A 26,908-nucleotide genomic window follows, 5' to 3' on the forward strand; every position below is an offset into this window, starting at 1 on the left:
CTATGGCGCAAAACCAAATCCAAACAAGCCTTCACCCGCTACAAATCTGCCTTCCGCACCTACACCTCCTCCCTCCATGCTGCCAAACAGGCCTACTTCTTGACCCTCATCAAGGCCCTCTCCTCCAATCCTCGCCAACTCTTCTCTGCCTTCAACTCTCTACTCTCTCCACCCCCACCTCCACCCAGCACCTCACTCACTGCCCTTGAGACTGCCAATCACTTCAAAAACAAAATTGACACAATTCGCAAGGACATTGCCGCAACTCACACGCCCTCTCAACCTGTCCCCTCTCACACAGCTACCCCCTTATCCCCCCTCCCCCTCGACATAACCCGCAGGGACTTCGTCGCTGCTCAAACTCTCTCCAACCCCCTTCACCCTCACTCAGCTACCCCCTCATCACCCCTCTCCCACGGCCCCACCACTGCTCTGACCTCCTCTTCCACCCCACCCTACATTCCTCATACTGAAGCTCCCCCAACACTCCACACCTTTGACCTTACTACCATCGAGGAAGTCTCCAAGACCCTCTCTGATGCCCGCCTCACCACCTGCCCCCTCGACCCTATCCCCTCACAACTCCTACGACCTTCCTCCTCCTCCATCCTACGCTCCCTCACCCACATCTTCAATCTCTCCCTCTCCTCAGGCACTTTCCCCTCCCCTCTGAAACATGCACACATCACCCCCATACCTAAAAAGCCCTCCCTGGACCCCAATGACCCGAACAACCTCAGACCCATCTCCCTGCTTCCATTTACATCTAAACTCCTCGAGCGCCTAGTCTACACCCGCCTATGCTCTCACCTCAACGACAACAACCTCCTCGATCCCCTACAGTCCGGCTTCCGTCCCCTACACTCCACCGAAACTGCCTTACTCAAACTCTCCAACGACCTGCTAACCGCCAAAGCTAATGGACACTATTCAGTGCTCCTACTCCTTGACCTCTCTGCAGCCTTCGACACAGTCGACCACCCCCTCCTCCTCAAAAAACTACACTCCCTCGGCCTCAGAGATTCTGCTCTCTCCTGGATCTCATCCTACCTGTCACAACGCTCTTTCAGCGTTACCTATAATGCTACCACCTCCCCCTCATTCCCCCTCTCTGTTGGGGTCCCTCAAGGCTCTGTCCTCGGGCCCCTTCTCTTCTCCATCTATACCTCCTCCCTTGGCCAACTCATACACTCTCACGGCTTCAACTACCACCTCTATGCCGACGACACACAAATCTATCTCTCAACCCCCCACCTCACCCCCTTGGTCTCAGCCCGAATCACACACCTACTGAGCGACATATCAGACTGGATGTCGCTCCACTTCCTTAAATTGAACCTCTCCAAAACCGAGTTTCTTGTCTTCCCCCCAGCCCGGACACCACCCCCCATTGATTTCTCCGTCACATCCAACAACGCTACCATCAAACCCGCCCTGCAGGCCAGAGTACTGGGTGTCATTCTGGACTCCAACCTATCCTTCCAGCCCCAAGTCCAATCTTTAACAAACTCGTGCAGACTCCACCTCCGCAACATCGCCAAAATCCGCACGTTCCTAACCCCAGAAACCACTAAACAGCTCATCCACTCCCTCATCATATCACGACTCGACTACTGCAACTCCCTCCTCACTGGCCTGCCTCGCCGCTGGCTATCCCCTCTTCAGTCCATCCTGAACACGGCTGCCAGACTCATTCACCTTTCCAACCGCTCTGTCTCCGCCACCCCCCTCTGCCAATCCCTCCACTGGCTTCCGATTGCGCAACGGATCAAATTCAAAATCCTAACGCTGACGTACAAAGCTGTCCACCATACTGCCCCGAACTACATCACTGACCTAATATCCAAGTACCGCCCAGCACGCACACTCCGCTCCTCACAGGTCCTCCTTCTCTCTAGTTCCCTGGTCTCCTCCTCCCATGCCCGCCTCCAGGACTTCTCCAGGGTGTCACCCATCCTCTGGAACTCCCTGCCCCAACCCATCAGATTATCACCTACTCTCCTCTCCTTTAGGCGCACCCTGAAAACCCATCTCTTCAGGGAAGCCTACCCCACCCCCTGCTAACTTGCCTCCCTCCTCCACTCTTCCTACCACTCCATCCCCCACAGCTATCTCCTCCTGTGCCACCACCCCCTCCCTCCTAGATTGTAAGCTCGAAAGAGCAGGGCCCTTGATCCCCTCATGTTTTGCATTGTATTGGTATTGTTCTGTCACATGTTCTGTCTCCCTTTGTAATGTACAGCGCTGAGCGAACTATTGGCGCTTTATAAATACTGTATAATAATAATAATAATTATCTGAAATCTGCTCTAAACGTATACCCGCAGCACTGGGAATCACGACACATTGTCAGGTCGAAAGGGCGCATCAATTAGGTGCCCCCTCGAATGATCAACGCACGCCACGGTCTACAATTGTTAAATATCTTAACTACGCTGACCGAGTAGCCATTCTTAATTTGTTTCGTAACTCACAGTCCCTGCAACTGGATGGTCACAAGCTTTTACTGTTTTGATTATTCGCCAGAAGTCTCCCGCAAACGCAAGTCGTTCCAACCAACTTGTGCTACACTGTCCCAGAAAGGGGAAAAATTTACCCTTGCTTACCCCGCTACGCTTCGCTTCACTACGCCTGCAGGGGAACCCAAATCTTTCACACATCCAGAGGAAGCCCTTTTATACCTACAAAATAATTTACCTGACACCATGGGCCCTCTACAACCATCACAAGATCTCGGCCCGCGAGATCAACGTAGTCCAAGAAAGGACCCGCCAAAACGCTAATGCATTAATCCCACGTTAGCAAAGCAAAGTCCCCCCTGAAGTATGAGACACACCTTATTGGCAAATTTATAAACTGGTATTCACTGCCTCATGATACGGCTTTTAGTTCAAGTGTAATATTATTGGTTAATTACGCTACTCAATTCTGTTCTCTTTGGAGTCATGGGCTCTCTCTCGTTCTTACGACGGTTTATTTACAATATGTATGCAATGTCTTATCATACCTTTGGCTGCTGCGCTACCGCAGATAATAGGGTGCGTTGATCCCTTCTTTTGCTAGTGGCCTATGCCGCCATAGGGGGCTCTCCCTTCCTCCTACCTGATAACGCAACTCCTCGGTACGGGATCCACAACTAATCATTTCCGGTAACGCAGGCTTGAGAAAGGAGATCACATGCGGAATAATGTGAAGTCCAAGTTAATTATACAGTTTATTGTTCCTTTCAGTTTTTCGATCGTCCCCTGTTTGGTCGGTCTGATTTTTGTATGTTTTCCCTCTTCTCTTCTCCTCTTCCTCTTTGCTCTATCTCTTTCTCACCCGGAAACCCCACAACTCCCCTTCTCATGCAGAGCCAAGGGGGCGCAGGCAATGAGACGGAGTTCACGGATCTGCTGCTCAACAAGGACGATACTGATACCTTCCTAATTGCATTTACTTCCCTATGCTTCGTGTGATTTCATGGAATGTTAAGGGCTTGATATTGCCTTATAAACGCATGGCCATTCTTCGACATTTAAAATGCATGAAAACAGACATCGCGTTCCTCCAAGAAACTCACCTAACCCAAACGGACTTTATGCGTATGAAAAAATTATGGGTAGGACAAGTGCTGGGGTCGCCATCTCCCTCTGGCAAAGCAGTTGTAATAATCCTTTTTCATAAACGCCTCACACCTGACATTGTCACATTGGACACAGATGAGGAGGGCCGATACATTGCTGCCCATGTCATGTTAGTTTCCTCCCCTTTAGTATTGGCAAATATATACGCATCAAACTCCTCGCCAAACCTTTCTTCCAAGATCTGTCCTCGATATTGTAAAATTTTCTGCACCTCCCTGTATTGTTGGGAGGAGACTTCAATCAATGTATGCACATGCAGGAAGATAAACAAAAACCCTTCACACCGAATTGTCCAGCTAACCCCTCCTCCCCATTAACACACACGCTATTGAACAACTTCATAGAGTCGTTGCAGCTCACGGATGTGTGGCGACTAACACACCCAGAGGTAAGGGGATTCACTTTCTTCTCCCCCGTACACCATACTCTATCCAGAACTGATTATTTCTTTGTCAATCACAGGCTCTTACAAAACATCACAGATTCTGAGATACATGATATAGCGATCTCCGATCACTCCCCGATTTCCATCTCCATAAGACATGCGCAAAATAACCACCACTCACGCACCTAGCGTTTCCCCTCCTTTCTGGCACACAATCGGGACTTGCTCCAAGTATTGAATAATGCTTGGAGCGAGTTTTGTGAAACAAATGCGGAACATCAAACAAACCCTAACCTCTTTTGGGAGACTGGCAAAGCGGTTCTACGTGGCAGAATCATAGCGTTCACTTTACATACAAGAAAAACCTTCTACGTAGCTATTCAGCATCAAGTCTCCATTTAAGACAAGCACAGCAAGATCTAGCAAATCTTAATTCCCATGAACATAGAGCTGCATGGTCAGAAGCCAAGCATCAATTTGACACATGGGCTGCTGCCCAAGAGGCCATACATAAATCACACAACGACCTGCAATTTCATAAATTCCGCAATAAGCTGGGCAAGTTGTTAGCAAGATTATGCAAAAATCCATTTACACCTACTCTTTTTACGTCTCTGAGAGATGCTCAGGGAACGCTGAAAAGCGATCCTCTAGACATTATATCAGTTTTAGAAAACTTCTACCAAACTCTCTATAGCCCGGACCATATAGACATATCCAAAGCTACCTCCTTCCTGGACCATGTCTCATTGCCACGGTTAGACCCCACCTCACTTCAAGCCTTAAGTGCTCCCATTACACTGACGGATGTATCTCTAGCTATTAAATCACTTGCAAACGGTAAAGCCCCAGGCACCAATGGCTATACAGCCGAATTTTATAAGTTAATGGCTGAAACCCTTTCCCCTACATTACAATCAGTGTTCCAGACCATTCAGACAGGAGGAGACTACCTTCCCCCCCGGTTCCCAAGCCAACATTAAATTGCCAAAAAAGATAAAGATCCGTTAGAACCTGGCTTGTATCGTCCTATATCCCTGCTGAATCTTAATGCAAAACTCTTGTCAAAAATTATAGCCTCTCGCCTAGCAACTATTTTACCCACTCTTATTCATCCTTCCAAAGCGGGTTTTGTGCAGGGACGCTCAGCAGCCTCGAATATTCGGAAGGTGATATCCGCTTTGAGTCAAGCCTCGAACGACACACTCCTAGACGCGGCAATAATTTCATTAGACACCGAAAAGGCCTTTGATAATGTTAGTTTTGAATGACTTTTCTTAGCGCTAGGAAAGTTTGGGTTTGAAGGCCCGTTTATGCATCTAATCCAAACCATGTACTCATCTCCAACAGCCCGAGTTGTAGCAGTGGGTCACATATCTAACCCTATTCATCTCCACAAAGGCACTAGACAGGGGTGCCCTTTGTCCCTGTTACTTTTCAACTTGGCCCTAGAACCATTAGCACGCTTCCTATTATTTCAATCTGATATACATGGCATCAAAATCGAGCAAGAGGAGCTGAGACTCGCCTTGTTTGCAGATATTTTAATTTTCACCTCGCAACCTTCCCTCGACTTGCCCTATAGCCAACATATTTTCTCCTCTTTTCGCCTTTGCTCCGGATTCCGCATTAATTTTTCTAAAAGCGAGGTGCTTCCACTATTCCACTCCCGTCTTCCGGTGTGGACCCAAAACTCGACATTCAAAATTGCTCCCAAACCTATCATCTGCTTATAAAGATAGGGAAACTAGCTTCATCCTTGTATACGTTAAATCATACGCCAGCGATTGGCAAAGTTATTGGGGAACTGGATATGTGGAAGGACTTGCCGCTTTCCCTCCTGTGTAGATCACACCTTAAGATGGTCCGCTTTCCGAAACTTCTTTACCCGCTCCAAACCATACCTCTCCTGCTTAAGCACAGCGACATAACGAGGCTAAATCGGGCAATATCAACTTTTTTATGGAAAGGCAAACGTCCCTGCACCGCAACCCCGCCGGGATCTCTCCCCTCTCCAGGTTGGTTCTCCAGCAGCTCTCCGACACAGCTAGTTAGCCTCGGGACACTTTAGGGAGGGTAGGTGGGGGAGGCTATCGGAGAGTTCCTATTCCCCGCTCTCCTGTGCCGCCATGTACAGGCTCCACCCCCCTCCGACCAGCCGCTATTTTTTTTTCCGAAACTTCTTTACCCGCTCCAAACCATACCTCTCCTGCTTAAGCACAGCGACATAACGAGGCTAAATCGGGCAATATCAACTTTTTTATGGAAAGGCAAACGTCCCTGTATAGCACTTGATAAATTACTCCTACCAAGATGCGAGGGAGGCTCCGGTCTCCCAAATATTTGCGTCTATAATCTTTCCTGTTTACTTCGTATAGGCCTAGACTGGCTCACCCAATCTTCTAATTACTCTATCATTTGGAATCTGCACTAGCATACCCTTATGATCTCTCGGCCTTATTACACTCCAATGTTAACTCTCTGCCACCTCACTTAAAACATAACCCACTCACCCGTGACACCCTTATTACATGGAGGGAAGTCAGGCGTAAATTGGGGGTCTCCCCGTGGCTTTCACGCTTTCTTCCTATTCATCATAACCCCTCCTTTCCTCCTCCTCAATCTCACGATGCATATGATACTTGGCGAGTTCAACACCTAACTCTGGTACAACTACTATATGACATCTCTACGGGTTTCCCAAGATCTCTTAACAGTATCCTACAAACTTATGGACTCCCGGCACACCATTTCTTCTACATATTCCAAGTAAGGAACTTTGTCAACTCCGTGGCACCCACTAAATCTACCAAATTTCAATCGACATTTATTGATGTCCTGGCGAACTCTCGAAAATACAACATTTCGAACATGTATAGTCCGCTGAATCTTCTATTTGCCGAACCTTTCGAGGCATTCAATGCTGTGAAATCCTGGGTCAAAGATTTCAACAATGCACTCACAACTGACCAATTTCCAATCCACTTGTGCCTTTTTAATAGCAACGAATTCTGGCGTGAACAACAGCTTAAGATTCTTCACTGTGCCTATATGCCCTGTCTCTACTTCAAAAATAATCTGGCTCTGTCTACCTGACCTCTGTGTGGAATTCAAAAACCATCACTACAACACAGATTCTGGATCTGTCCTGCTATCTCTACATTCTGGAAGCAAGTGGTTCATTTCATATCCGTCATCACTGCTTTCCGATTACCCATCCAACCGCTACCGTTACTTTTTGGATTTATGGAACAGCCAATCATTGGTCTATTCTCTTCACAAACGTCTTCCTTCAGAGATAACAAATCTTGGATATCAACATGCCTCTTCATTGCAAGATGGGTCATTCTCCGCAAATGGGTTTCTAACTCCCCTCCAACTATGACGGACATCAAACAAGAGCTCAACTCTCTCCTACGTTTAGACAGGCTTCATCTAATCACCTCACCGACTACTTCAAAGGAATCCCATTATTTTAGAAAATGGAACTCCTATATTACAGGTTCCCTCTCCATACAGGAGCAGGCCTTCTTTACTCAGATGCGGACTTGTTGCTATAGTTCTGTCTACTAATTGGTCATGTGCATTGGTTAATTAATTGCTATTGATCTTCTCTTCGTTTCTCATTCACTCTCTCTGTCCTCATCTCATCTATATCTTGACTCGTAACTATTTTATCGACTTATGTTCTTCTACAAATTCAACATTGTCCCCACACCATAGACTCTCATTAGCCAGATAGAGGGTGACACTTCCTTTTCATCATATCCACCCATGGTGGAACCCGTAACACATACTAAGTAAATAATTACTACTTATTTATTAAATTCATAATTACTACTCTCCAATTTCTCATTGCCACTTTCTAAAAACGATTCTCTGATCTTTATCTTCTTGCTCTTTTCATAACTCGGTCTCTTGGTCTCCTATCTCTCTATATTATATCTACAATCTTCTCTACTGTTCTTCTCTCCTGACTCCAGATGCCATACCATCTTATTTCACAATACTCTCTTCAACGCTGATCATTTCATTTGTTCACAAATTCCCCCCTTTTCTATTCATTCCCCTTTTCTTCTCTAACCTCTTTTTACCACTACCACTTACACCCGCCACCCGATTCCTCAAATATTCTTCTCTGTACTGTATTTTGGACACGGTATGGGTGGTGCACTGATGACATCTACGTACATCCCCATTACTCAACACCATTTACTGGCAAATTACATCATCCTCAGATTACGTTCGGACTGCATAATCTCTGCTGGATATTTTTTTTTTCTCTTCTCTATACACAAACCTCTCTTCTCCCACCTCCTCATATTATTTTTCCTCACTATTCAACACAACTGGTATACCTCAGTATCAATGCCCTTTCCGAACTGCTAACATCGCACTAACTTCATGTTATGTTTATTTGCCGCAATATTATCTCCCTGACCAGAATTGATGTCACATGGGTGTCATAACTGCATAACATCATCATCTGTGGTTGTATATTGTTAAAACTAATAAATTAAAAAAAAAAAAAAAAGTAAAAAAAAAAAGTAAAATGGAACGAGAGAAAGTCAGAGAGGACGTCAAGACTGCCCGAGTCCGGGTCATGTAATTGTAGCAACATAAAACTATCTGTTAAAACCAACAATAGTACAGCGCTCTAACCCTACCTTAACCTCCCAAATAAACACATCAAATAATAAATGAATAAATAAAATTAAACCAACCTGTAAATATAAAACGTGCAACAAGTGCTAAAATATGCAAGTGACCTATAGTCACCTTAGTGCCCTACAACCAGTGAATACACTTATTAGCACAAATAATAAATATGATAAGTGATAACTCATAAACAAAATCAGGACCCCTAAACGGGAAAAAGTGATAGTGACAAAATGTGATCACACAAATGAACTCCACACAGATATAAATGTCCGTTTACAAGTGCTTCAAACAACATTAAGAACATGCAACATAGTGCAGTGGTGGTATCTGTGGATGTGTCGGCACACTCAAAGGATAGATTGCCTCCTCACCTCCCTTAGGCGACCCAACAGGCCACTTCACTTTCAGGATCTCCCTGGATCCTACTCCAACCGTGGCAGGTGATTCTGGGACCTGTCGTTCCTCTCCCACTTACTCCATAGGGTATACTAGGCCTCACGGGAAGAATATATCTGTCAAGCATATCTCTCACCCCACAAGATGAGAGAAAATAGATCCTCCATAGTGTAGTATGTATAGAATATTCCTTTATTCCTCCCTCCTAGATTGTAAGCTCGAAAAGAGTAGGGCCCTCTAACTTCTCGTGTACTGTTGTTGTTGCTGTTCTGTTTCTTGTATTGTCGCGCCCCCCCCTCTATTGTACAGCGCTGAGTAAACCCTTTGGCGCTATATAAACTCAATGTAATAATCCAAAAGTAAAAAATGACCACTCACTTTTGGCAAGAGTGCAACAGCAGATTCCTCATGCTAGGGTGTACTGCATGAATAGGGGACTTTCAGGTTCACCAAGATGGCGTCCGACGCCGGAAGTGCGTCACCACGCTCTGGAAGCTGCGTCATGGCGTACCTACGCGTTACGTCATTGAACCTCATGACTTCCTCCGGGGTCACTTCCTTTAGCGCAGGAGGATTCCCATTTTTATAAAACTATCTGTTGATATAGAAGAGTGGGCAGGGTGGATCCAGGGAGACTATTTTTTTAACCACTTGCCCTCCAGAGGCTTTACCCCCTTTCCTGACCAGGCCTCTTTTTGCTACTCGGCGCTGCACTAATTCAGCTGATAATTGCGCGGTCATGCAATGCTGCACCCAAACAAAATTTACGTCCTTTTTTTCACACAAATAGAGCTTTCTTTCGGTGGTATTTGATCACCTGTGCGCTTTTATTTTTCACGCTATATACAAAAAAAGACCAAAAATTTTGAAGAAAAACTATTTTTTACTTTCAGCTATAAAAAATATTTAGTAAACTCAAAGTTAGTTATACATTTAGGCCTAAATGTATTCTGCTACATGTTTTTGGTAAAAAAAAATCCCAGTAAGTGTATATTGATTGCTTTGTGTGAAAGTTATAGCGTCTACAAACTATGGTATAGATACTGCAATTTGCGCCATTTTTTTGCTATACAGCGCTGCTCTAGTTCAACGGACAATTGCGCGGTCATGCAATATGGTACATAAATTAAATTTTATGTCCTTATTTTCACACAAATAGAGCTTTCTTTTGGTAGTATTTGATCACCTATGCACTTTTTATTTTTGGCGCTATAAACAGAAAACGTTTTGAAGAAAAAAAACACTTTTTGAAAAAACAATATTTTCTCATTTTGGTCATGAAAATATCCAAAAAAACTAAAATGTTGTCATAAATTTAGGCCAAAATGTATTCTGCTACATGTTTTTGGTTAAAAAAATATCCCAATACGTGTATATTTATTGCTTTGTGTGAAATTTATAGCGTCTACAAACTATGGTATAGATAATGGAATTTACACAGCGTTTACTTTCTGACTGCCCATCACATTTCTTGAGGTGCTAAAATACCAGGATAGTACAAACACCCCCAAATGACCCCTTTTCGGAAAGTAGACACCCTAAGCTATCTGCTGAGAGGCATATTGAGTCCATGAGAGATTTATTTTTTTTCCGCAAGTTTCTGAAAAAATGACAACTTTTTTTTTTTGCACAAAGTTGTCATTTTAAATGATTTATTTCTCACACAAGCCATGGGTATATGTGGAATTACACCCCAAAATACATTCTGCTACTTCTACCAAGTATGGGGATACCACATGTGAGACTTTTTGGGAGCCTAGCCACATACAGAAGCCTGAAATCCAATAACCACTTTGAAAGCCTGAAGGTGCGTAACTTACTTCACTTCCTCCAATACCTATCACAGTTTCAAAAGCCCTCACATGCCAGGATAGCACCAACCCCCCCAAATGACCCCTTTCTGGAAAGTAGACACCCCAAGGAATTTAAAAGGAACCATGGCGAGTATTTTGCAGATCAAATTTTCTCACAAGGTTTTGAAATATGAAAAAAATAGAAAAAAATGTTTTTTTTTTGTTTTCTTAATTTTCTAAAAACTTGTGGCAACAAATGAGATCTGCAAAATACTCACCATGCTTATCAAATTCCTTGGGGTGTCTACTTTCCAAAAAGGGATCATTTGCCGGGGTTAGGTGCTATCCTGGCATTTCAGGGCCTCCGAAACTGTGATAGGTAGTCTGGAAGTGTAATGAGGAAATAAAGCCCTTTAAAAGCCTGTAGGTGCTTATTGGATTTTGGGGTCCTGTACTTGGCTAGACTGCCAAAACGTTTCTCACATATGGTACCCCCATACTCGGGAGAAGCAGCAGAATGTATTTTGGAGAGTAATTCCACATACACCTATGGCATGTGTGAGCAGTAAATCATTTAACCATTAGCCGCCCGGCCAATGGCCGTTTGGCGGCTTCAGATGTGCCTCTTCATTCCGGGTGCACGCCATTTGGCGTGCTCCCGCACATGCGACGTTTGTGGTAATGCAGAGCGGCGCAGCAGCGGAATCTGTCACGGGCCGTGCACCTCGGACACGGCCGATGACAGATCCGAGTAGCGGCTCCCGTTGCTGGTACCATGTGACCTGCTATGACCAATCACAGCAGGTCACATGACAGTTGTATACAATGGATGGCTTCATTCATGATGCCATCCATTGTATACTAGTGCCTAGCTGTGAATGGTCACAGCTAATCACATGCACATGTCATGTGATTAGCTGTGACCATATCACAGCTAAGCACAAAAAAAAAAAAAAAAAGCTGAATGAATCGATTTCATTCAGGTAAATGCTTGCTTATAGCAAAGTAATTCTTTGCTATAAGCAAATTGTGTAAAAAAAAAAAAATAAAAAATACTGATCACTTCCCCAAAGTAGTACAGTGTTACTATGGTAACATTGTACTACTTTGGTCATAGTAAAATATGAAAAAAAATCTTAAAAAAAAATAAAAAAAATGTAATAAATTAAATATAATAAAAAAAATATATATATTTTTTTTTCATACTGTCACCAGTCAGTGTCCCTGTTAACCGCCATGCCAGTTATATGATGACGCTGTACTGCACTGGTGACAGTATGTAAAAAAAAAATAGTGAAAAGTCATTTTCCAAAAACCTGTGGTAAAAAATAAATTCTTCTATTGATTCAACATGTCTCTCAGCAAATAGTTTGGGGTGTCTACTTTCCAAAAAAAAAGGTCGTTTTGGGGGGTGGGGTGTTTTATGCCCAGCATTAGAAATTTATGCCATACATCATTCACTCTTCTAACCACCTGAAGATCAAGCCTTTTCTGACACTTTTTGTTCACATGAAAAAAATCAGTGTTTTTTGCTAGGAAATTAATTTAAGCCCCCAAACATTATATCTATTTTTGTATTTAAAGCAGACACCCTAGTGAATAAAATGGGGGGTACTACAATTTTTTATGGCACATAGTACTCACTCAGTGATTTTTTTGAAAAGCAAATTTTTTACAAAAAAATACACTTTTTTTACTTTTAATGCACAAAAACACAATATGTTGGCCAATTATTTGGTAAGCTATAAAAGATAATGGTATGCTGAGTAAATAGATACCAAACATGACATGCTTTAAAACTGCACATGCCCCGTGCAATGGCGACAAACTGCTTACATTTTTAATATCTATAGGCAACCCTTTAAAAGCTACCATTTTAGATTTACAGAGGACGTCTAGTGTTAGAATTACTGCCCTTGATCTGACGTTCACGGCGATACCTCACATGCATGGTGCAACCGCTGTTTACATACAGGCACAGGGTCAATGCTTGTGCACACAGGTGTGCGCGTGTGGGAGAGGCGAGGTTTTTTTTTATTTTTTTTTTAGTTATTTTGATTTTTTTTTTTTTTTTACACTGTACCTTTTTACTTTTTACTTTTTTTTTTTTTTTTTTTTATCACTTTTGATGCTATCACAGGGAATGCAAATATCCCCTATAACTTCAATGGGCATTGTCATATATTCTTTTTTGAGAAATCTAGCGTCTATCTGACTCTGGATATCTCCTCTGCCCTTACATTATCTAAACAAACCATAATCGTTGTGATCAGATGCTTTCCCAATTTACAAATGGTGCTGTTTATATCCTGCGAAACTGAAATGAAATGCTCGTAGCTTCCGAATTCTTAGACTATAGAGATGATTGGCACCACTCTGGTCTCCAATCAGCTCTATGGTCAGCTGGCAGAAACACCGGCTGCATTCTCGGGTTCCCCCGATGGCATGGGACTGCCCGAGAAGGCCGTGGAAGGCAGCGGGGGAGGGGGGGGGGGGGTTATCTCCTGTTGCTTGTAAAAGCAATCCTGCAGCTAATTAGCCACTAGGATTGCTTTTACATGAAAGCCGATTGCGGGCTGAAAAAAAACTATACCAGGATGATGCCTGCAGCTGTAGGCATCATCCTGGTATAACCATTCAAAGTCCAGTGATGTACCAGTACATCTCTGATCCTTGTTGGTTATATGCTATGTTCTTCTTCCTTTTTTTTTTTTTTTTTTTTTAATATATATGCAGCCTGTGTGCTGAATGGAAAAAGAAGAAATCTCTGCCAGAAAAAGTGTGTGGTAGGCCCACCATTAGAATATACCACTTTGCATCCACCCACTTCTATTGGTGGGCACACATTAGGTCATACTTTGCCACAAGCGCCAGTTCCAAGATTGAACAAATGTCTAAAGAGTGGCACGCTTGAATAAAAATTGTCCACATATAAGTGGTACCTCATATGGAAAAAGGATGACACCAAGTCTCAAACTATCTTGCCACTGCTCCCCATGTGGTCTGGGCATCCGGGGGGCTCCACGTGACTCTTTTCCCTCGTAAAAACCTAAACTTTTAAGTATAGCCTGTTGTCCTCTCACAGGTCTTCTACATCTTGACCCCATATCTGGCACACTTGCTGGGGAGAAATTGTTTGAATGCAAGGCGGCCAGAAAAATTAATCAGGGACTCATCAACACAGATTTGTTACTGGGGAGTATAGCTATACATCTGCAAATTTTTGGTTAAGGTGATTCATAAGGGCCTGAATTTTGTGGAGTCGGTCAAATTCAGGGTCATCCTGAGGACGACAGAGTGTATTGTTGTTGAAATGCATAAAACACATTATACTCTCATATCTATGCCTGGCCATGGCAGCAGAGAACACAGGCATATGATGAATCCGGTCTGTGGACCAATACAAACGCAATTCATTTTTTTTTTGTAATGCCCATGTTGAGGGTTAGGCCCAAAAAAAATGTAAATTCAAAAACCGTAATGGGTTTCCATGCGACTGGTCTGGCAAGGTTTGAATTTTGGTTGGCGGCAATAAATTGTTGTGCATATAAATTGCTTTGATCCACAATCAACGCATACAGATATTCCGTGAATCAAGGGGAGGGGTTAAATTTGCTGTTTCCACCTGAATTCCGGGACTAACTGGACTTTATGAGCACTGATCAGACATTGGAGTTTGATCCTTTATTTTAGTGTGGTTGCACTGTGTTTTGTACACTTTAATGCACATTGTTTACACATATGTATGTTTCACTGATTTGGGTTTTTCATACAGTGGGGCAAAAAAGTATTTAGTCAGCCACCAATTGTGCAAGTTCTCCCGCTTAAAAAGATGAGAGAGCTGTAATTGGCATCATAGGTAGACCTCAACTATGAGAGACAAAATGAGAAAAAAAATCCAGACAATCACATTGGCTGATTTGGAAAGAATTTATTTGCAAATTATGGTGGAAAATAAGTATTTGGTCAATATCAAAAGTTCATCTCAATACTTTGTTATATATCCTTTGTTGGCAATGACAGAGGTCAAACGTTTCCTGTAAGTCTTCACAAGGTTGGCACACGCTGTTGCTGGTATGTTGACCCATTCCTCCATGCAGATCTCCTCTAGAGCAGTGTTTTGGGGCTGTCGCTGGGCAACGCGGACTTTCAACTCCCTCCAAAGGTTTTCTATGGGGTTGAGATCTGGAGACTGGCTAAGCCACTCCAGGACCTTGCAATGCTTCTTACGAAGCCACTCATTCGTTGCCCGGGCTGTATGTTTGGGATCATTGTCATGTTGGAAGACCCAGCCACGTTTCATCTTCAATGCCCTTTCTGATTGAAGGAGGTTTGCACTCAAAATCTCACGATACATGGCCCCATTCATTCTGTTCTGTACATGGTCCCTTTGCGGAGAAGCAGCCTCAAAGCATGATGTTGCCAGCCCCATGCTTCACAGTAGGTATGGTGTTCTTTGGATGCAACTCAGCAATCTCTCTCCTCCAAACACGATGAGTTGTGTTTCTACCAAACAGTTCTATTTTGGTTTCATCTGACCATATGACATTCTCCCAATCCTCTTCTGGATCATCCAAATGCTCTCTAGCAAACTTCAGACGGGCCCGGACATGTACTGGCTTAAGCAGGGGGACACGTCTGGCACTGCAGGATCTGAGTCCCTGGCGGCATAGTGTGTTACTGATGGTAACCTTTGTTACGTTGGTCCCAGCTCTCTGCAGGTCATTCACTAGGTCCCCCCGTGTGGTCCTGGGATTTTTGCTCACCGTTCTTGTGATCATTTTGACCCCACGGGGTGAGATCTTGTGTGGAGCCCCAGATGGAGGGAGATTATCAGTGGTCTTGTATGTCTTCCATTTTCTAATTATTGCTCCCACAGTTGATTTGTTCACACCAAGCTGCTTGCCTATTGCAGATTCAGTCTTCCCAGCCTGGTGCAGGTCTCCAATTTTGTTTTTGGTGTCCTTTGACAGCTCTGTAGTCTTCACCATAGTGGAGTTTGGAGTTTGACTGTTTGTTTGAGGTTGTGGACAGGTGTCTTTTTATACTGATAACAAGTTCAAACAGGTGCCATTGATACAGGTAATGAGTGCAGGACAGAGGAGCCTCTTAAAGAAGAAGGTCCAGGTCTGTGAGAGCCAGAAATCTTGCTTGTTTGTAGGTGACCAAATACTTATTTTCCACCATAATTTGCAAATAAATTCTTTCCAAATCAGTCAATGTGATTGTCTGGATTTTTTTTTCTCATTTTGTATCTCACAGTTGGTCTACCTATGATGCCAATTACAGGCCTCTCTCTCATCTTTTTAAGTGGGAGAACTTGCACAGTTGGTGGCTGACTAAATACTTTTTTGCCCCACTGTATATGTGAGCGTGTATATACATTATTGTCTTGGCATCTATGTTTATTTTTAGGAGATACTTATTGGTTTGGTATTCTAGTTTTAATAGATTGCATATATATGCATTATATTAATAGGGGGAAGACACATATTTTCAGTCACTATCACTGTTTGTTTTGTAGATCACACGAATTTGTGGTATTATATGAAGTAATATATGCATGATTTCACTTATTTATACTTATGTTGGCACTGAGTAATATTTACTTCACTGATTTGTACACGGTGTCACTGTATTTGTAGAGGTTTACACTGATTTATACAGTGTGGTAGTTTATTATTTGTGGATGTATATATTTATGTATTTTTAGTTTGTGAGTAGCGCTACATTGTTTATTTACATATATATAGAGATCATTGGTATATGATTTAATGTTAGCTGGTCCTCTGGGTTAAATATTGTTTGGATATTTGGAGCGCAGGAGGTTCACACCATTAATACTACAGAAGATGACCAGAGACTGCGGACACAGTACAGGAGAGGACCAGAGACTGCGGACACAGTACAGGGGAGGACCAGAGACTGCGGACACAGTACAGGAGATGACCAGAGACTGCGGACACAGTACAGGGGATGACCAGAGACTGCGGACACAGTACAGGGGATGACCAGAGACTGCGGACACAGTACAGGGGATGACCAGAGACTGCGGACACAGTACAGGGGATGACCAGAGACTGCGGACACAGTACATCATATAAAGTCCCAACAGGGCCCCTCCACCCAGAATATCAAATGATCTGACACCATACATCAAGGAAAAGGACTACAACTCCCAGAATCTGTCGTCATTTTTAACTTACAGAAGGCAGGCTATAGAAGGCAGGGGGCGCGCTGAGCTCCGAGGACAGGCCACACCAGCAGATAGGACCGGACTGCAGAGCAGAGAGCGCACTATGGACACATGCCAGGAAAGGGGAGGAGCTGTAAGGACAGGCCACACCTGCAGACCGGACTGCAGAGCAGGGAGCGCAGTACATAGACATGCCAGGGAGCAGAGCTGTATTGTAAACAATGCAGGTGTGCTCTGTGTCACTGTTTGCCGGCAATCGCCAGGACCCAGTGGGTAATCTCCGGTCGGGACCAGGTGACTGACTCCCGCAACCGCGATCAGCGTCGCGGGTAGGGTGGGGGCGCGCCTACCTGATATGCAAAATAATGTTTGTAAACGTGATTTTGCACAGCCGTGCCGCCTTGCCGCAGTATATGTACTGTGGCTGGTAGGCAACCGGTTAAGAACTTTCTCGTGGGTATCCAAAAGAATGCTGGAAAGCTTTTCATTGATGAGAAAAAAAAGTTAAGACGGCGGCAAACTTGTAAAAAATATAAACTGCGGTTTCCAAGCTTTCACTATTGTAAAGTTGGATTTTTTTTTTTTTTAGCCTACTTCTACCAATCTCTAAGTGATCTTAATGTTTTGTGAAATTCGGCCAGGTTTACAGTGGTGTGCTGCACTGGGGGGTATACACATGGTTTACGTGCGTTTTCTACTTGTTTATAATCATGATCCTATTGACTTTTGTCTGATTGCACATTTTCGCTGCGGTTTTTTGAAAGTGCACAAAAGGTACTGCATCTTTAGTGCCCTTTCAAAAAATGCAGCAAAAATGTGTGACCTGATGAAAGTCTATGGCACCGCAGGTAAAATGCATGAAAAACAGATACTCCCATTCTGCGGCCAAACTGCAGCACTCCAAACTGAGAGGAGGAGATTACGGAGGCACATTCAGTACAGGAATTAGTACTTGCATGGGATATGTAGCTCTTAGAAATGAAAAATAAACAGCAAAGAGGAAGCTGCAAAGCATGCAGGGAAATCCAGGAAAATGTGGAGGGAAAAAATTATCAGTAGCCGGGCAGCAATCACAAAATAAAAGGAGATTTTTCAAGTTTGGTTTATATTGGATTGTCAAACATAACTATTTATATTACTATTACAGTGCTTCTGATTTTCTCCATTGCTGCTACTCTGCAAATTTTTCTTGTTTTACAGGCTCTCACGGCTCTACTGTCTGATGATAGCAAATTTGGATTCATTGTAATAGATGGTAGCGGGGCACTTTTTGGAACCCTTCAAGGAAATACAAGAGAAGTGCTACATAAATTCACTGTGGATCTTCCAAAGAAGCATGGTAATTTGGAAAATGTATTGGTCAGCCTATTAGACGCTAGAGGTACTTGTAGTGCATTTAGTTCACAAGACTTGACCGTGGGTATTGTCAAAAATTTTGGGTAGAACTATGGCCTTCTATAACGTACTGTAGCATTTATGCTGTATTGCCATTGGTTTTCTCTTGGATCCTCTACAAAGTCCCATAAATAACTATGGAGTCTGCCATCTAATGCAGCTTCCTTTTGATGGTGTGGGAATGGTGCTGCACTGCTTTTGAATTCATAGCAGTATTGCCACTTTCATGTAGGCTGTGCCTGATTGCACTACAATGGGTTGAAAAAAAATTGCCAATAGGGACACCTGTCTGAGGGGCTTTCCTACTACAGGAAGTGTGGGAAATCTTGTCAGTGCAATTACCCTCAGGACACAGGTAGCAAACAAACTGACAGACAATTGAAGCATTTTCCTACTCTATCCACACTTAAAACCTCTGCAGCATCCCCCCAGCCCCCCGTCCCCCCAATACTCACCTATGCGCCCTTTCGCCCAGCGATGTGCACTGGCTTTTCTGGAACACCCTCTCCTCATAGGCTGCGACAACAGCGAGAGCCAAAGGCACCCACTGCTGTCAGTCGCAGCCAGTGAGCCATTGAGAAGAGAAGGGGTGAGGTCAAGCCACAGCTCTGTGTGTGAATGAAAGTACAAAGCAGCGACTGTGGAGTGCGCATGCTTGGGTGACCCCATAGCAAACGGCTTGCTGTGGGGGCACGCAACAGGAGGAAGAGGCCATGAGTGCCGGCAGGAGACCTGAGAAGAGAATCCAGGCTTCTCTGTGCAAAATCTCTGCATGCAGCAGGTAAGTATAGACATGTTTTGTTTTGTTTTTTTTTAGCCTTTAGAATCACTTTAAAATGCATACACATTTTGGAAACTTTCAGAGATTCCCTACCTTTTTGACCACATCTTTGAACTCAGCTGGACACAGTAAAATTCTGTGGCAGTGTCTACTGGCCCCATAGTTTTGTTTTATTTGGGGTTCTACTGCACATGCACAGAGATCAGGAAAAACATTTTGGCTGCAAGAGTTAAGAATGTATGTGGATGTTTTGTGGTGGGAAGGGGTGCATCTAGTTCAGCTCAGAAGGGGTTGGGGCAAATTAATTGCAGTTGTAAAAAGATTGCAAAAGAGTAACTTTTTTTTTTTCTCACAGGTAGAGGAGGGCAATCTGCTTTGCGTTTTGCACGTCTAAGAATGGAAAAGCGCCACAATTACGTCAGAAAAGTAGCAGAAACAGCTGTTCAGCTTTTCATTTCTGGTGATAAAGTAAATGTAGCTGGACTTGTGTTGGCTGGGTCAGCTGATTTCAAAACAGAGCTCAGTCAATCAGATATGTTTGATCAGGTGAGATTTTTTTTTGTAATCCTAATCGATGTTGTTTTGATGTATTACAGCCAAATCTGGAATATAGCATATTCGCTTTTTCCAGCACTCTAAGGTGATGGTAAAACAGGAAATAAAAGGGCCAGTGCAGGTAATGTCATAATGTGCTAGTATGAATCTCATACTAGTAGCACATTATGACAGACTTGCTTTAAACGAAGTCCTCCAGCTATGCACTGCCATCACTGCCGGGTATCCCATATTCACTCAGTCTTCCTGGTTCACTGGCTTCAGGAGTTTGAATGGCTGAGCCAGGATGACGTCACTCCACACATGTGCGAGTCATGGCCATGGCACAAAGCATCTGAATGGATGCCATGCCATCCTCTGAGAGCTCAGTGCACATGCGTTGGTGACATCACAAACTACTAAAGTAAGTATCTCCTAAACCACAGTCAATGGTCTGTCTGTCTGGTGTCAATGGTGTCAATCTGGCAACCCTCCAGCTGTTGCCAAACTACAAGTCCCATGAGGCATTTTAAGATTGACAGTTACAAGCATGACTCCCAAAGGTAGAGGCATGATGGGACTTGTAGTTTTGCAACAGCTGGAAGGCTGCCAGTTTGACACCCCTGTCCTAAACAATGCATGTTTAGGAGATATTTATTGTGCCCACAGGTAAGCCTCATTATAGGCTGCTTACCTGTAGGTGTATATCAGCACGGAGGACTTTCCTACCAATTTAAAGACTGATGTAGATGGCTACATTGGAGATATATGAGGTAGACCTGTAAAGTTTATAACAATTTAAACATCTTATTGGAACTTTTGTCTGGTTAAGATTCTCTACAGTCTAGTCTGCAAAAAACATGCACTCCACAGGACGATTGCCTGTAGATTTAATGAACCCTTTAACCCCTTCTCATCCACACGTATATCGCCATCCCTCAGCATTGGCTGCTATTTGTTAAATCCAGCTGTTACTGACAGCTTCAATCCCCACTAAATATCAGGAACCAGCTAGAGTAGTTCCTGATCATTATTATTATTATACAGTATTTATAAAGCGCCAATAGTTCGCTCAGCGCTGTACATTACAAAGGGGGACAGAACATGTGACAGAACAATACCAATACAATGCAAAACATGAGGGGATCGAGGGCCCTGCTCTTACGAGCTTACAATCTAGGAGGGAGGGGGTGGTGGCACAGGAGGAGATAGCTGTGGGGGATGGAGTGGTAGGAAGAGTGGAGGAGGTCGGCAAGTTAGCAGGGGGTGGGGTAGGCTTCCCTGAAGAGATGGGTTTTCAGGGTGCGCCTAAAGGAGAGGAGAGTAGGTGATAATCTGATGGGTTGGGGCAGGGAGTTCCAGAGGATGGGTGACACCCTGGAGATGTCCTGGAGGCGGGCATGGGAGGAGGAGACCAGGGAACTAGAGAGAAGGAGGTCTTGTGAGGAGCGGAGTGTGCGTGCTGGGCGGTACTTGGATATTAGGTCAGTGATGTAGTTCGGGGCAGTATGGTGGACAGCTTTGTACGTCAGCGTTAGGATTTTGAATTTGATCCGTTGCGCAATCGGAAGCCAGTGGAGGGATTGGCAGAGGGGGGTGGCGGAGACAGAGCGGTTGGAAAGGTGAATGAGTCTGGCAGCCGTATTCAGGATGGACTGAAGCGGGGATAGCCAGCGGCGAGGCAGGCCAGTGAGGAGGGAGTTGCAGTAGTCGAGTCGTGATATGATGAGGGAGTGGATGAGCTGTTTAGTGGTTTCTGGGGTTAGGAACGTGCGGATTTTGGCGATGTTGCGGAGGTGGAGTCTGCACGAGTTTGTTAAAGATTGGACTTGGGGCTGGAAGGATAGGTTGGAGTCCAGAATGACACCCAGTACTCTGGCCTGCAGGGCGGGTTTGATGGTAGCGTTGTTGGATGTGACGGAGAAATCAATGGGGGGTGGTGTCCGGGCTGGGGGGAAGACAAGAAATTCGGTTTTGGAGAGGTTCAATTTAAGGAAGTGGAGCGACATCCAGTCTGATATGTCGCTCAGTAGGTGTGTGATTCGGGCTGAGACCAAAGGGGTGAGGTGGGGGGTTGAGAGATAGATTTGTGTGTCGTCGGCATAGAGGTGGTAGTTGAAGCCGTGAGAGTGTATGAGTTGGCCAAGGGAGGAGGTATAGATGGAGAAGAGAAGGGGCCCGAGGACAGAGCCTTGAGGGACCCCAACAGAGAGGGGGAGTGAGGGGGAGGTGGTAGCATTATAGGTAACGCTGAAGGAGCGTTGTGACAGGTAGGATGAGAGCCAGGAGAGAGCAGAATCTCTGAGGCCGAGGGAGTGTAGTTTTTTGAGGAGGAGGGGGTGGTCGACTGTGTCGAAGGCCGCAGAGAGGTCAAGGAGTAGGAGCACTGAATAGTGGCCATTAGCTTTGGCGGTTAGCAGGTCGTTGGAGAGTTTGAGTAAGGCAGTTTCGGTGGAGTGTAGGGGACGGAAGCCGGACTGTAGGGGATCGAGGAGGTTGTTGTCGTTGAGGTGAGAGCATAGGCGGGTGTAGACTAGGCGCTCGAGTAGTTTAGATGTAAATGGGAGCAGGGAGATGGGTCTGAGGTTGTTCGGGTCATTGGGGTCCAGGGAGGGATTTTTAAGTATGGGGGTGATGTGTGCATGTTTCAGAGGGGAGGGGAAAGTGCCTGAGGAGAGGGAGAGATTGAAGATGTGGGTGAGGGAGCGTAGGAGTTGTGAGGGGATAGGGTCGAGGGGGCAGGTGGTGAGGCGGGCATCAGAGAGGATCTTGGAGACTTCCTCGATGGTAGTAAGGTCAAAGGTGCGGAGTGTGGGGGGAGCTTCAGTATGAGGAATGTAGGGTGGGGTGGAAGAGGAGGTCAGAGCAGTGGTGGGGCCGTGGGAGAGGGGTGATGAGGGGGTAGCTGAGTGAGGGTGAAGGGGGTTGGAGAGAGTTTGAGCAGCGACGAAGTCCCTGCGGGTTATGTCGAGGGGGAGGGGGGATAAGGGGGTAGCTGTGTGAGAGGGGACGGGTTGAGAGGGCGTGTGAGTTGCGGCAATGTCCTTACGAATTGTGTCAATCTTGTTTTTGAAGTGATTGGCAATCTCAAGGGCGGTGAGTGAGGTGCTGGGTGGAGGTGGGGGTGGAGAGAGTAGAGAGTTTGAAGGCAGAGAAGAGTCGGCGAGGATTGGAGGAGAGGGCCTTGATGAGGGTCAAGAAGTAGGCCTGTTTGGCAGCATGGAGGGAGGAGGTGTAGGTGCCGAAGGCAGATTTATAGCGGGTGAAGGCTTGTTGGGATTTGGTTTTGCGCCATAGTCGCTCCAGGGCACGACTTTGTCGTTTGAGGGTTTTGGTGATCATGATCATGTGATCACTATCATCTATAACATACAGTCAGGCCATAAATATTGGGACATCGACACAATTCTAACATTTTTGGCTCTATACACCACCACAATGGATTTGAAATGAAACTAACAAGATGTGCTTTAACTGCAGACTGTCAGCTTTAATTTGAGGGTATTTACATCCAAATCAGGTGACCGGTGTAGGAATTACAACAGTTTGCATATGTACCTCCCACTTGTTAGGGACCAAAAGTAATGGGACAATTGGCTTCTCAGCTGTTCCATGGCCAGGTGTGTGTTATTCCCTCATTATCCCAATTACAATGAGCAGATAAAAGGTCCAGAGTTCATTTCAAGTGTGCTATTTGCATTTGGAATCTGTTGCTGTCAACTCTCAAGATGAGATCCAAAGAGCTGTCACTATCAGTGAAGCAAGCCACCATTAGGCTGAAAAAAACAAAACAAACACATCAGAGAGATAGCAAAAACATTAGGCGTGGCCAAAACAACTGTTTGGAACATTCTTAAAAAGAAGGAACGCACCAGTGAGCTCAGCAACACCAAAAGACCCAGAAGACCACAGAAAACAACTGTGGTGGATGACCAAAGAATTCTTTCCCTGGTGAAGAAAACACCCTTCGCAACAGTTGGCCAGATCAAGAACACTCTCCAGGAGGTAGGTGTATGTGTGTCAAAGTCAACAATCAAGAGAAGACTTCACCAGAGTGAATACAGAGGGTTCACCACAAGATGCAAACCATTGGTGAGCCTCAAAAACAGGAAGGCCAGATTAGAGTTTGCCAAACGACATCTAAAAAAGCCTTCACAGTTCTGGAACAACATCCTATGGACAGATGAGACCAAGATCAACTTGTACCAGAGTGATGGGAAGAGAAGAGTATAGAGAAGTAAAGGAACTGCTCATGATCCTAAGCATACCACCTCATCAGTGAAGCATGGTGGTGGTAGTGTCATGGCGTGGGCATGTATAGCTGCCAATGGAACTGGTTCTCTTGTATTTATTGATGATGTGACTGCTGACAAGAGCAGCAGGATGAATTCTGAAGTACTTCGGGAATATTATCTGCTCATATTCAGCCAAATGCTTCAAAACTCATTGGACACCGCTTCACAGTGCAGATGGACAATGACCCAAAGCATACTGCAAAAGCAACCAAAGAGTTTTTTAAGGGAAAGAAGTGGAATGTTATGCAATGGCCAAGTCAATCACCTGACCTGAATCCGATTGAGCATGCATTTCACTTGCTGAAGACAACACTGAAGGGAAAATGCCACAGGAACAAGCTGGAACTGAATACAGTTGCAGTAGAGGCCTGGCAGAGCATCACCAGGGATGAAACCCAGCGTCTGGTGATGTCTATGCGTTCCACACTTCAGGCTGTAATTGACTGCAAAGGATTTGCAACCAAGTATTAAAAAGTGACAGTTTGATTTATGATTATTATTCTGTCCCATTACTTTTGGTCCCCTAACAAGTGGGAGGGACATATGCAAACTGTTTTAATTCCTACACCGTTCACCTGATTTGGATGTAAATACCCTCAAATTAAAGCTGACAGTCTGCAGTTAAAGCACATCTTGTTCGTTTCATTTCAAATCCATTGTGGTGGTGTATAGAGCCATAAATGTTAGAATTGTGTTAATGTCCCAATATTTATGGACCTGACTGTAGTGATCATAGGCATGTTGAAAAACAATTTTCCTTCGAGATGAGATTAATAATGTATTCTGAATTGGTGTATGACCTGTGACATGAAACTCTTCCACAACCTCGCCTTAGTAGCAGAGTTTGGCTGTTCCTCACCTAGTTGTAAGCCTCCTGCATAGCTGTCTGTTTCAGTTAATGACTAGTTCATATGAAATTGATGAGCAATAGCGCCTGCTTGGTATAATTGGTTAATCATACGCCTAACTAATCCTGCAAAATCCCTGACTTTGTGCATGTGTAAGAATTGATGCTGGTTTGAAGCCAAAGTGTGGTCACACCAAATTAATATCTATATATCTATCTTAGTTTATAGTTAGGTGCATATATATTTGGACAGAGACACAATTGTTTTTTTTTTGTTTTTTTTCAGGTATTTACCAAAACATATTCAATATATAGTTATATAATGGATATGGGCTGAAAGTGCACACTCAGGTTAAATTTGAGTGTATGTACATTCAAATTGGAGGAAGGGTTTAGGAATTGCAGCTCTTAAGAGTAGCCACCCCCCTTTTTCAAGGGAGCAAAAGTAATTGGACAATTGAATCAAAAGCGGTTTCATGGCCTGGTGTGGGCTACTCCTTTTTGTAATTTCTTCATCAATTAAGCAGGTAAAAGGTCTGGAGTTGATTCTAAGTGTTGTATTTGCATTTGGAATCTATTGCTTTGAACCTACATCATGTGTTAAATGGAGCTGCCCATGCTAGTGAAACAGACCATTTTAAGGCTTCAAAAACGAAACAAATCCATCAGAGAGAGAGCAGCAATATTATGATTATCCTAATCAACAGTTTGATACATTCTGAGGAAAGAACGCACTGGTGAGCTCAGCAATATAAAAAGGCATGGATGTCCACGGAAGACTACAGTGGTGGGCTATCACAGCATCCTCTCTGTGGTAAAGAAAAACCCATTAGCATCTAGACAAGTGAAGGACACTCTCCAGAAGGTGGGCGTATCATTGTCAAAATCTACACTCAAAAGAAGACTTCACGAGCGCAAATACAGAGTTCACCACAAGGTGCAAACCATTCATAAACCTTAAGAATAGAAAAGTCAGATTAGACTTTGCCAAAAAACATCAAAAAAAAAAAATCCAGACCAGTTCTGGAAAAGCAGTCTTTGGATGGATGAAACTGATTAATCTGTACCAGAATGACGAGAAGAAAAAAGTGTGGAGTAGGCTTGGAACAGCTCATGAAACTAAAGGCAGAAAGACCCACAAACAAAGAACAACTGAAGACAGCTGCAGTTAGAGCCTGGCAAAGCATCAGAAAGGAGGAAACTCAGTCTTTGGTAATGTCCATGGGTTCCAGACTTCAGGCAGTCATTGCTAGTAAAGGATTCTCAACAAAATATTAAAAATGAACATTTTATTTATGATGATGTTCAATTGTCCTTTTTCTTTTGGTCCCTTGAAAAAGGGGGGATGGCTACTCTTAAGAGCTGTAATTCCTAAACCCTTCCTCCAATTCGAATGTACATATCCTCAACGTAAACCTGAGAGTGTGCACTTTCAGCCCATATCCATTATATAACTATAGCTTGAATATGTTTTGGTAAATACCTGAAAAAAACTAAAACTGTGCCTGCGTCCAAATATATATGGCCCTAACTGTATATTGTACACCTAGGCCCCTGCACTCAAGGACTTTACAATCTAGCCCCTAACTGACGTTCATACATATTCTACGGCCAGTTTAGACATATTTCCTCCCATACTCCAAAGTCATATTTGTAGGTTATGAATTTACATGTGTCTGTGTATATTGTGTGTGTGTGTGTGTGTGTGTGTGTATAGATATATTTTTTGCGTCCCTGACTGGAATGTATATAATGGGTGTGTTTATGTAGTAACTTTCAAGTTTTATAATAACAAGTTTATAAAAATGTTTTATTTTTAAGCGATTGCAATCCAAAGTCTTGAAATTAGTTGATATATCATATGGTGGAGAGAATGGCTTTAACCAAGCAATTGAATTATCAACGGAGGTCCTTTCAAATGTGAAATTTATCCAAGAGAAGAAACTAATAGGTATGATTTTTGTTCACAATAAAGGATGTATTTTCGTTCTTCAGATC

At 44.0% G+C, this 26,908-nt stretch overlaps 1 protein-coding gene across 1 annotated transcript in view; it reads left to right on the top strand.

The window, feature by feature from the left end:
- Positions 1-26,908, top strand: part of ETF1 (eukaryotic translation termination factor 1) — a 109,342-nt gene that overhangs the window by 48,256 nt on the left and 34,178 nt on the right. Inside the window, exons 5-7 of the mRNA XM_089684307.1 lie at positions 18,259-18,397; positions 19,590-19,780; positions 26,732-26,861. Coding sequence (XP_089540433.1) covers positions 18,259-18,397; positions 19,590-19,780; positions 26,732-26,861 — 460 coding nt within the window. The remainder of the gene's footprint in view (positions 1-18,258; positions 18,398-19,589; positions 19,781-26,731; positions 26,862-26,908) is intronic.

Source organism: Staurois parvus, unplaced genomic scaffold (genome assembly GCF_062004578.1).
Source record: "Staurois parvus isolate SC_StPar_1 unplaced genomic scaffold, SC_StPar_1.0 ptg000343l, whole genome shotgun sequence".
NCBI lineage: Eukaryota > Metazoa > Chordata > Amphibia > Anura > Ranidae > Staurois > Staurois parvus.